Raw genomic sequence first — 12,631 nt, 5'->3', positions numbered from 1 at the left:
GCTCAATCTTATGTTCATGTTAAAATAATTTATTAATTAAGAAAAAATATTAAATTTTTATTTTTATAAATTAAATGGATTGTGGTAGAATCCGAATTCAAATAGGTAAAGATCAAATTCTAATATCACTCTTGTATTCAACTATAATTTAATAAATCAACCACAGTAACACTTCTGAATCAAGTTTCGATAATTGTCAATAAATGGTACTTGATTTTATTTATTTTTCACTTTTATATTTATTTTATTGATATTAATTTAGAAAGCAGTATTTCCCAACAAAAAATGTTGAACTATTTTCTTCATAAGCTAGCTACACGCAGAGAAATAAAAAGCACATTTGAACATTTAGAAAGTCATTTCAAAAAATTTATAAAACGAAACATAGTCCGACAAATTCTTTTTGATCTTTTTTTGGTTACTTTCCAGTTTCTTCCTCAGTATATGAGGTCAATAGTATTCTTATGAGGTCAAGAGTTTTTCGGTCACGACCCAAAATTCCCACCATCGAGACCGTGATGGCGCCTAACATTCCACTTGCTAAACAAGTCAACGTTAGAATAATATAATCTATTTTAAAACAATTTTTAAATTTATTAATAACAAAGAAACAATTGCGGAAGTAAAGTCTGAAATGTAGTGAATAATCCATAAAAATAACGGAGTCTACATACCATCTCAGAATTTGGTGTCACAAGTGCACGAGTTTCTAGAATAATACAAATAAAGGTCTGAATAAAATAAAACTATCTCAAACAAACACGCAACTAAAGTAAGATAGATGGGGACTTCAAAACTGCGAACGTTGTACAATTATACCTCAAATCTCCTCTGAGTAGCTGAAATCCGAGCAAGTCTATAGTACGCCGCTGGGACCAACTCCAAAATCTGCACAAGAAGTGCAGAGTGTAGTATCAGTACAACCGACCCCATGGACTGGTAAGTGTTGAGCCTAACCTCGACGAAATAGTGATGAGGCTAAGGCATGTCACTCACATTAACATGTACGCAGTAATAGTAACAACAACAATAATAGAATTAAATCAGTTAACTCATGTCTAATAGTTGAAACCAACTCAGCAGTCATAACCAATTATTAATTCAACCAATTTCCATTGCAGCGTGCAAACAGCTCCCACAATATATTCATTTTCAATCCTCCAATATATTTGTTTATAATCAAGTATATATAGATAGACTTTTAAATAAATCTGTTGCGACGTGCAATTCGATCCCCCAATATGGACTTTTAATAAGTCTGTTGCGACGTGCAATCTGATCCCCCAATATAGACTTTTAAATAAGTCTGTTGCGGCGTGCAATCCGATCCCCCAATATGGACTTTTTAATAAGTCTATTGCATCGTGCAATCCGATCCTCAAATATGGACTTTTAATAAGTCTATTACGGCGTGCAATCCGATCCCCCAATATGGATTTTTTAATAAGTCTATTGCGGCGTGCAATCCGATCCCTCAATATACATATATTTACTTTCATTCCCGTTGCGGCGTGCAATCTGTTCCCTCAATATAACTTTAAATAACTCATAAATATAATAAAAATTACTCCATTAAATACAACCTCCAATGAGAAACTATTAAGCATCAAGGCACACAATAATTATAATTTATTTATGAACAAACAATGGCAATTAGCAATTGATTGTGAAAAATCGTGGAGAAAATAGGCAGTTTAATATTTAATATGCTAAATGTCAAATAGCAATTAAGACACATAAGTCAAATAAGCATGTAACAATTATTACAGGAAATCAAGAAATAATATTTGACAAGGAATATGAGTGAAACAATTAATATAATAATTCATTCATGATTTAAAATGATTTATGATTTTCAAGTAATTATGCAAACAATTAATTTGACTACGTATAGACACTCGTCACCTTGCTTATATGTGATTCACATACATCTCACATAATAAATAATCTAAGGGTTATATTCCCTCAAGTCAAGGTTAACCACAACACTTACCTCGCTTTGCAATTTCAATCAATTGCTCGACCACAACTTTTCTTTTTGAATTTGTTTCCAAAAGCGTCAAATTTATTCACAAACAATTCGATATACTCAACACGAATCATAAGAATTAATTGCATATGAATTTACTAATTTTACAGATAAAAATCTGAAATTCACTTTAAAGATTGACAGTGGAGCCCATGTCTCAAATCTCGGAAAACTTACGAAGTCCGAACACCCATTCCGAAACGAGTCCAACCATACAAAAATTATCAAATTCCGATGTCAAATGAACCTTCAAATCTTAAATTTTTGTTTTTGAAAGAATTTATAAAAATCTGATTTTTCTTCCATAAATTCACGCATTTATGATATAACTAAGTATGGAATCATGAAATATAATTAATATAGGATAAGGAACACTTACCCCAATATTTTTCCGTAAAAATCGCCTTATCCGAGCTCAAAAATAGAAAATGATTGAAAATGGGACGAATCCCATTTTCCAGAACTTAAGTTGTGATTCTTGGATTTTTACCCTTCGTGAAACGCGGTCAGTGTCTCGCATTCACGAAGCACAAATTTTTGCTGTCCTATTTTACTTTTCGCGAACGCGAGGACTACCTCGCGAATGCGATGCTTGCCTGGCTTGGCCTACGCGAACGCGAGATGCCCTTCGTGAACGCGAAGGCAAAATTCCTCTCCGGTCATTTCCCCTTCGTGAACGCGAAACTTTGCACTTCGACCCTTCGCGAGCGTGTTCCCTCTGTCGCGAACGCGAAGCACAATTCCGTCTGTCTCCGGTTTCTTCTTCGCGAATCGAGACCCCTCTCGCGAACGCGAAGAAGGATACCAGAAGCAGATTTCTGTAGTTTTTCCCAAATTCAAAAATGATCTGTTAACTATCCGAAACTAACCCGAGTCCTCGGGGCTCCAAACCAAATATGCACCCCAGTCTTAAAATATCATACGAACTTATGCGCGCGATCAAATCACAACCATAACATCTAGAATTACGAATCGAGCACCAAATCAAAGAAAATTTTCAAGAAAACTTTAAAACTTATATTTTCGCAACCGGATATCCGAATCACGCCAAATCAACTCCGTTTCTCACCAAATTTGGCAGACAAGTCATAAATATTATAGTGGACCTATACCGGGCTCCAGAATCAAAATACGGACCCGATGTCAATAAATCCAATATCAGTAAATTCTTAAAAATCATTAAGCTTTCAAACTTTTACTTTTTCATCAAAAATTCATATCTCGGGCTAGGGACCTCGGAATTCGATTCCGGGATACGCCCATATCCCAAATCACGATACGGACCTACCAGAATAGTCAAAGCACTGATCCGAGTCCGTTTGCTTAAAATATTGACCAAAGTTAACTCAATTGAGTTTTAAAGCTCTATTACACATTTTAATCCATTTTACACACAAAAACTTTCCGAAAAATTTTACGGACTACGCACGCAAGTCGAGAAATGATAAATAGTGCTTTTCAAGGTCTTAGAACATAGAATTAATTATTAAATTTAAAGATGACATTTTGGGTCATCACATTCTCCACCTCTAAAACAAACGTTTGTCCTCGAATGAAGTTAGAAAAAGTACCTGAGCTGGTGAATAAGTGTGGATATTTACTCCGCATGTCCGACTCGGACTCCCAGGTAGATACCTCTACCGGCTGACCTCTCCAGTGCACCCGAACTGAAGGATAACTCTTAGACCTCAAATGTCGGTTCTGCCGGGCTAGAATAGCTACCGGCTCCTCCTCATAAGTTAAATCTTTGTCCAATCGGACTGAGCTGAAATCTAACACACGGGACGGATCACCATGATATTTCCGGAGTATAGACACATGGAACACAGGATGAACCGCTGATAAACTAGGTGGTAATGCAAGCCTGTAGGCTACTTCACCCACCCTTTCAATAATTTCAAAGGGTCCGATATACCTAGGGCTCAACTTGCTCTTCTTTCCGAACCTCATTACACCTTTCATAGGTGAAACCCGGAGCAATATTATTTCTCCAACCATGAATGCAATATCACGAACAATTCACAAAAGCGTAAAATCTATTCACAAACAATTCGATATATCATAGGAATTAATTCCATATGAATTTACTAATTTTTCGGATAAAAATCCAAAATTCACTTTAAAGATTGACAGTGGAGCCCACGTCTCAAATCTAAAAAAAAACTTATGAAGTCCGAATACCCATTCCAAGACGAGTCCAACCATACAAAAATTATAAAATTCCGATGTCAAATGGACCTTCAAATCATAAATTTTCGTTTTTGGAAGATTTTATAAAAATCTGATTTTTCTTTCATAAATTCACGGATTCATGATATAACAGAGTATGGAATCATGAAATATAATCAATATAGGATAAGGAATACTTACCCCAATGTTTTTCTGTGAAAATCGCCCAAGAATCGTCTTACCCGAGCTCAAAAATAAAAAATGGTTGAAAATGGGACAAATCCCATTTTCTAGAACTTAAGTTCTGATTCTCGGAATTTTACCCTTCGCGAACGCGGTCAATGCCACGCGTTCGCGAAGCAAAAATTTCTGCTGTCCTATCTTACTCTTCGTGAATGTGAGGGCTACCTCGCGAACACGATGCTTGCCTGGTTTGGCCTTCACGAACGCGAGATGCCCTTCGCGAACGCGAAAGCAAAATTCCTCCCCGGTCATTTCCCCTTCGCGAACGCGAGGCTTTGCACTTCAAACCTTCGTGAACGCGAAGCACAATTCCGTATGTCTCCAGTTTCTTCTTTGCGAACGCGAGATCCTTCTCGCGAACGCGAAGAAGGATACCAGAAGCAGATTTCTGTAATTTTTCCCAAGTCCAAAAATGATCCGTTAACCACCCGAAACCAACCCGAGCCCTCGGGGCTCCAAACCAAATATGCACCCCAGTCTTAAAACATCATACGAACTTGCTCCCGCGATCAAATCGCCAACACAACACTTAGAACTACGAATCGAGCACCAAACCAAAGGAAATTTTCAAGAAAATTTTAAACTTATATTTTCGCAACCGTCCGTCCGAATCACGTCAAATCAACTCCATTTCTCACCAAATTTGGCAAACAAGTCATAAATATTATAGTGGACCTATACCGAGCTCCAGAACTAAAATACGGACCCGGTGTCAATAAATCCGATATCAGTAAATTCTTAAAAATCATTAAGCTTTCAAGCTTTTTAATTTTTATCAAAATTCCATATCTTGGGTTAGGGACCTCGAAATTCGATTCTGGGCATATGCCCAAGTCCCAAATTACGATACGGACCTACCAGAATTGTCAAAATACTGATCCGAGTCCGTTTGCTCAAAATGTTGACCAAAGTCAACTCAGTTAAGTTTTAAAGCTTTATTTCACATTTTAATCCATTTTTCACACAAAAAATTTTCGGAATATTTTACGGACTGCGCATGCAAGTCGAGGAATGATAAATAGTACTTTTTAAGGTTTTAGAATACAGAATTAATTATTAAATTTAAATATGATATTTTGGGTCATAACATTTTCATATGTTAGCAAATTAATTTACATTTTGATGGTCTCTCAATTATGCATTGTATGTATTGACTTCTCACTTACGTGGCTGGAGTTTGAGTTTTATGATTAATTCTTATAAATCTCGATTATCCTTAATATATCAATAGTAGTTCAATTCAGTATATCAATTATGAGCACATGTTTATAATAAAATTTATATTACCTCAATTATGAGTAAAAATTGGCAATTTTAAAAATATAAGGCCAATACTTCTTCTTCAAGAGCTCATATACGTAAATAAAAAAATAAAATAAAAAATAGTACAAAAACAAATAGAATTTCTGACGATAAAAACTAATTTTTCCAACAACGTACCTTAAAGATTCCAAACAAGGCTCTACAGATCGATTTTTTGGATTTAGAAATAGATAGTTAAACTTGTTCTTTTACGGTTAATTAAAATGTATAAATAGGAGTAAATCAAATAAAAGTACTATTATGTAGCCAAAATGTAAAAAGTTAGGACATCGATGGGCCCGAGACAAAAAGGTTTGCGCACTTAAATATGCTGAAGGAGCACCACATAACATGAACGAACTGCATTCTCTAAAGGGAAAAGGGTCAAATATACTCGTATACTTTCGTATATTGTCTACATTTAACCTTCGTTATACTATCCCGTCAAATTTACCCCTACTGTTATACTATCCGGTCAAATTTATCCCTACCATCAGCAAACTTTTAAAAATTACCCCTTGATCTGTTAAGTAATCTAAAATCTCCTATTTTCCTTTTTATTTAAATCACTTGTTGTTCTTCTTGTTCCACTATTTTCAGAAATTACTATTAATGTAAATGCTAAAGGTACTAGACCATAAATTATTCATGAATATTTTTAATTACCAATGCACCCACTTCTCTTCTTGTGATAATGAGTTTGGAATTGGTTTAAATTTTATTTATTTTTCAACTTATATACACCGTAGAATTCAGTGGGTCTATTTATTGCATATTATATGCAGCTGATCATCATGTATGTACATGTATATTCGAATATATTTTATTATTGTCAAGTTAGTATAGAGTTCGATAGACTAACTTAAGAGTGCACAATGCGTAGGCATTTGATTAAAGCAAAGTTGAATTCGACAATATAAAATCTCCAAGGAACTTCAACTTCTATCACTAATACTTGTAAAGTCTCCATACCGTTGGTGTAATAAATTCATTAAAGTTGGAATGTTATAAATACTTTTAGAGTTTAGACAAGCTATCTAATTTAGATTCTTCAATTTACTATATTTTATTTACTAACCGTTGTATTATTTAAATATTTCTTTCTCTTATTTTTTTTCAATTAAGAAAGTAGGTAAATACCAATTATTTTAAAAATAGTGAATCAAAAAGAAGAATAAGTGACTTAATTAAAATAATTTGGGATATTCTGAATCATTTGAAGGACTGAAGGATAATTTTAAAAAGTTTACTGATTGTAGGGATTAATTTGGTCAAATAATATAACGATATGGGTAAATTTGACCGAATAATATAACAGAAGTTAAATATAAACAATATCCGAGAATGAAGGTGTATATTTGGCCCTTTTCTCTTCCCTAAATACCCCCACTAAGCAGCATGACCAAAAGGAGATGAACTCCAAATAACAAGGGTGGGTCCCGCATGGATATGTTGTGTTTTGGAAAAAATTGTGGTCACAACATCAAGAAGGTTAAATGGTCAAACAATATAAGTATCACTTTTCAAAGGAGCTACAGTAACTCCTTTTGTGAGCCAATAAAAAAAATCGATTTATTTGGCTGTAATTACCAAGATACCCTGCCTGACCCATATCGCAACTGAATGCACCTCAATCTTCAACCGGAGGCAACTCAAATTTCCCCTAGTGCGACCATAATTGAATCAATGCTCGAAGAATTAATTTAAATAACTGTTCATCCAGCCGCTTAAACTAAAAATAAATGACATAAAACAATATATAACCGCATGTAATCGATATATAATTTATGTATATTGAGTAGGAAAAGTAATCAGAAAATCCGACGTAAAGACCCTTCCAACTTGAGAGGGGGGAGTCAACAACTAAAAGCCCAAACATACAAGGCTCATAGAGATAGAATTGGAGCGAGGCGAGGAATTCAATTTGCAAATGATCACGAGATTCACAAAATGCAATTATAGATAACTCAAGGTCACTTTCACAAATTGGCGCTCTATAATCTTCGGGCTTGAAAATTTACAATTGAGTTCAAAATCATGGTTGATTACACTTATTTTTGGGTCAAAAGTATTTTTTTTTTCAAAAATTGAGGCGTTTGACCAAGCTTTTAGAAAAAAAAAAGTGCTTTTAAAGAGAAGCAGAAGCAGTTTCTGAGAAGCAGAAAAAAAATAGTTTTTCTCCAAAAGCACTTTTTGATAAGCAATTTTGAGAAAAATATACTTAGAAACAGTTTTTAAAAGTTTAACCAAACACTAATTACTGCTCAAAAGTGTTTTTCAAATTAATTAGTCAAATACAAACTGCTTATGACAAAAAACACTTTTTTGAAAAGTACTTTTGAGAAAAGTACTTATCAAAATAAGCTGATTTTAGAAGCTGGGCAAAACAGGCTATAAGTCAATATTTTTTTTCCTTTTTATTGAAACCTACAATTCTCTTAACTGAGCAGGAAATATAGTGATTATTAAGTGTGATACTATATTTCCTCTAGATCCGCCCGTGGGAGCAAGGTATTATTTAACAAGAAATCTAATAATCCCTAAAAAGATAAAACTATGTATAATACTCCTATATAGCAGTTCCTAGTTATTTTTAATAATTTTATCCTGTTACCGAAGAAAAGGGATATTTAATATATATAGTAGTTATATGTACATAAAAATTGTTAGCAACGTGCGTAGTGATTGACTTGTCCATTTTCAGTTTTCTGATTATTAAATGCACGATCCAAAATTAAACACACCTGTAATGGACACCTCTAGCTACTTTATTACTGACAGAAGAGGAAATAAAAGCATATTGTTATCTTTCAAAGTTGAAGGAAAAAGGTGGGAGAGGGGCATAATGGATTACTATACACTTGTGTTGGGATCAATTTTTGCCTTGAGTTTTCTTTATATTCTCGCCAAAATACTCAGAAAAGCCAGCAAAAAACTTCCACCAGGGCCAAAACCATGGCCAATTATAGGAAACCTTCACTTATTAGGTCAAAAACCTCATATATCACTAGCCAATCTTGCAAAAATCTATGGTCCAATTATGAGTTTAAAACTTGGCCAAATTACTACAATTGTCATTTCTTCTTCAACCATGGCAAAACAAGTCCTTAAAAATCAAGATCAATTATTTTCCACTAGATTTATTCCTAATGCCCTAAAAGCACATAACCATTACAAATTTTCTGTGGCATGGCTTCCTGTTTGTCCTCAATGGCGAACGCTTCGACGAATCTTGAACACCAACCTCCTCTCTGCTAATAGGCTTGATTCAAATCAACATCTAAGATCTCAAAAGCTGAAAGAATTGCTTGCTTATTGTGTAAAATGTAGTCAAGAAGATGAAGTTGTGGATATAGGTCAAGTTGCTTTCAAGACTAATCTCAATTTGTTGTCAAACACCCTTTTCTCTAAGGACTTGGCTGACCCCTTTTCGGATTCAAAGGTAATGCTGATCAATAACTTGTAACAACCCGACACCATGTTTTGACTTTCGTCAAAAAATTACATTGTGTATATAGGTAAAATATTAGGTTTTAAAGGTATATAACACATATTGAACGTCCTTTATCAGGAAAGTTTTTTTCACTTCATTTCTGGCTTCGCCACTGGGTGCATTAACTATGTTTTTTGGATTTATAGGTTGAGCTGAAGGATGTGATTTGGGGCATTATGGTTGAGATTGGGAAGCCTAATCTAGTAGATTTTTTCCCTATACTTGAAAAGATTGATCCTCAAGGTATAAGGCGTCGTGCAACATTTTATTTTGGTAAATTAATTAAGCTTTATTTTGATGGTTTGATCAACGAGAGATTATGGGAAAAGAGTAGATTTAGCAGTGTAAAGACTGATGTTTTGGAAGATTTTCTCAATATCACCGAAGAAAACCCTCATGAGATCAATCATAATCACATCAAGTCTATGTTCCTGGTTCGTTCTCTTCTCCTTTATTAAGTATAATATATGTATAATATGTGTATAATCGTATATTATTTATGTATACGGATTAAAAAAATCAGACTATTTGTGTATACATCTCCTGATAGAACTATTTTACATTTTAGAGGTTTTAAATTATGATATTTAACAAGTTATTATTATTTTTCCCTTCGGTCTAGGTCTCCAAATCCCATAAAAGAAGAAGAAATAAACGAATAAAATGAATCAAAACATATGCACGTGACTCTCGGCTAGTAAAATATATTTAATCGACCCTATATATCCTCTAATTTAGAGATTAGAAAACAATCGGGCTTATTACATATTTGAACAGTTGGATTGACTATGATCTTGATGTGTTTATCCGTTTTGACATTAATTTACCATGTATAGGTAGAGGAAAAGCCATAATTTGAAGTTTATGAGTTCAAAATTCTATCATTTTTAAGTTACTGGATTCTATATTAATAATTTTTACATATTAAATAAATATCTTAAAATAAATATAGAGGTTCGAGACCTATTTGGTGCGGGAACTAATTTGAGGTACAAATGTTACAGGACCTATTTGGTGCGGGAACTGATACAACCACAAGCACATTAGAATGGGCAATGGCAGAAATAATTAGACAACCAGAAATAATGAAAAAAGCACAAGCTGAGCTTGCAGAAGTCATTGGAAAAGGAAAAATAGTAGAAGAAGCTGATGTTTCCCAACTTCCTTACTTGCAATGCGTTATCAAAGAAACCTTAAGAATGCACCCACCCGTTCCGTTCTTAGTCCCGCGTAAAGTAGAGCAGGATGTTGAATTGTGTGACTATATCATCCCGAAGGGGTCACAGGTACTAATCAATGCGTGGGCAATTGGTCGAGATTCTACTTTTTGGGAGGATCCTTTAGTATTTAAACCTGAGAGGTTTTGGAGTTCGAATATGGATATGCGAGGGCAAGATTTTGAATTGATTCCGTTTGGTGCTGGTCGAAGAATATGCCCTGGCTTGCCATTGGCATTGAGAATGGTTCCGGTAATGTTTGGCTCGCTATTGAATTCCTTCAATTGGAAGCTTGAGGCAGGAATTGCACCAACGGATTTGGATATGGAGGGGAAGTTTGGTATCACCTTAGCCAAAGCCCATCCTTTGCGAGCTATCCCATCTCCGATTTAGAGTATCGCATTATATTATTACTTTGAATACAATATTTCTAGTGATTATTACAGTAAAATAAGAAGGTTATGATGATTAGAAGAGGAGATTGTTGTGCAACATCATTTTCCTCATAAATGTAGCAATGTTCAAATGTCAAAGACTTATGTACATACCAATAAGGGTTGTGGTGAAGTGGTAAGTACTCCTTCATTCTTAACCAGAGGTCTCGGGTTCGACCCCTGGGTATGAAGTCGCCTTTATTAGAGAACGTTTTACCCCATAATATGAGACTTTCCGGTGCAAATTCGGATTTAGTCGAACTCCAATGTGCGTACCAGACACTAGGTGAAAAACCGAGAAAAAGACTTATATATGTACATTACATTCTTATATATGTTGGTTTTGTTTGAATTCTTGCCTAGTTCTCTTTCTCCCTTTTTTTTTTTCTTCACATAATAATGAAACACAAGAAGCTTTAGAAACTATACCAATTGAGTATCTTTGTAGAACATCTATGACTATACGTTATATATTTAAAATTGTAAATTAAAAAAGGAACAAAAAAGTCTTTGGTAGAATAGCGCGAATTCAGAATTTAAATTTTATAAGTTCCTACAATGATATCAAGTTAATATATGAATTTACAGTCAAATATTTATAGTTATTTAGTAAATTTCTTAACATATGCAGGGTTTTTGAAAAAAAAATATTGTGTTCATGTGAACTCTAAATTACAATGTAGATTCGCCTCTAATTAAATCTATATGCCTTTATAGTTATCCAATTTTTCGTGATCTCATTATTATAATATTTATATTCCTAACTTGCGTGTGAATTAATAATTCACCTATTTTTGTTACGGCAAATGTCCAAATATACCTCTATACTTTCGAAAATGGTCTAAGAATACCCTCGTTATACTATTGGGTTATCTATACCCCTGTAGTCATACTTTGGGTTCAAATATACCCCTCATTTAAACAGAGGGACACGTGTCATCGTCATATTGGCCAATTCTAAATATCTCCTAATTAATTAAAAAGACCTATTACCCATACCCGAAAAGCAATTTTCTAAAGCAATTTTTTTTTTGTAAAAACTAGAAAAAACTGAATTTCTTTTACTAAAAACTGAAAAAAAATGAAAACATTTTTTTTCCAGTTTATACAAAAAAAATTGCTTTAAAATAAACTGAAAAATATTTTCTAAAACAATAGGGGTATTTTTGTAAAAACTGAAAAAAAAATTAAAAAATAATTTTCTAAAGTAATTAAAAACTGGAAAAAACTGAATTCTTTTTAACTAAAAACTGAAAAAAAACTGAAATTTTTTTAACTAAAAATTGAAAAAAACAAAAAACAAAATATTTATTTTTTCAATTTTTACAAAAACATTGCTTTAGAAAATTGCTTTTCAGTTTTTGTTTTAGTTTTTACAAAACAAATTGCTTTAGAAATTATTTTACAATTTTTTTAAAGCATTGTTTTTGTAGAAACATAAAAAACAAATATTTTCTTTTTTTTCAGTTTTTATTTACAAAAAAATCAGTTTTTTCTAGTTTTTAATTGCTTTAGCAAATTGTTTTTCAGTTTTTTATTTCAGTTTTTACAAAAACATTGTTTTAGAAAATATTTCTCATTTTTTTTAAAGCAGTTTTTTTGAAAAAACTGGAAAAAAAAATATTTTCATTTTTTTTCCAGTTTTTAGTAAAAATAATTCAGTTTTTTCTAGTTTTTACAAAAATAATTGCTTTTCTGGTATGGGTAATGAGTCTTTTTAATTAATTAGGAGATATTTAGAATT

General features: G+C 33.2%; 1 protein-coding gene across 1 annotated transcript; it reads left to right on the top strand.

Moving 5' to 3' along the window:
- Window positions 1–8,478: 8,478 nt before the first annotated feature.
- On the top strand, window positions 8,479–11,239 carry LOC104094886 (geraniol 8-hydroxylase-like). Its single transcript, XM_018770337.3, has 3 exons — window positions 8,479–9,185; window positions 9,383–9,670; window positions 10,241–11,239. The coding sequence occupies exons 1-3, from the start codon at window positions 8,493–8,495 to the stop codon at window positions 10,844–10,846; spliced, it is 1,587 nt and encodes a 528-aa protein (XP_018625853.2). The 5' UTR covers window positions 8,479–8,492; the 3' UTR covers window positions 10,847–11,239.
- Window positions 11,240–12,631: the final 1,392 nt, after the last annotated feature.

This window comes from Nicotiana tomentosiformis, chromosome 9 (assembly GCF_000390325.3).
Source record: "Nicotiana tomentosiformis chromosome 9, ASM39032v3, whole genome shotgun sequence".
Lineage (NCBI taxonomy): Eukaryota > Viridiplantae > Streptophyta > Magnoliopsida > Solanales > Solanaceae > Nicotiana > Nicotiana tomentosiformis.
Note: the sequence above shows the minus strand (reverse complement) of the source record. Positions and strands in the feature narration are given on the sequence as shown.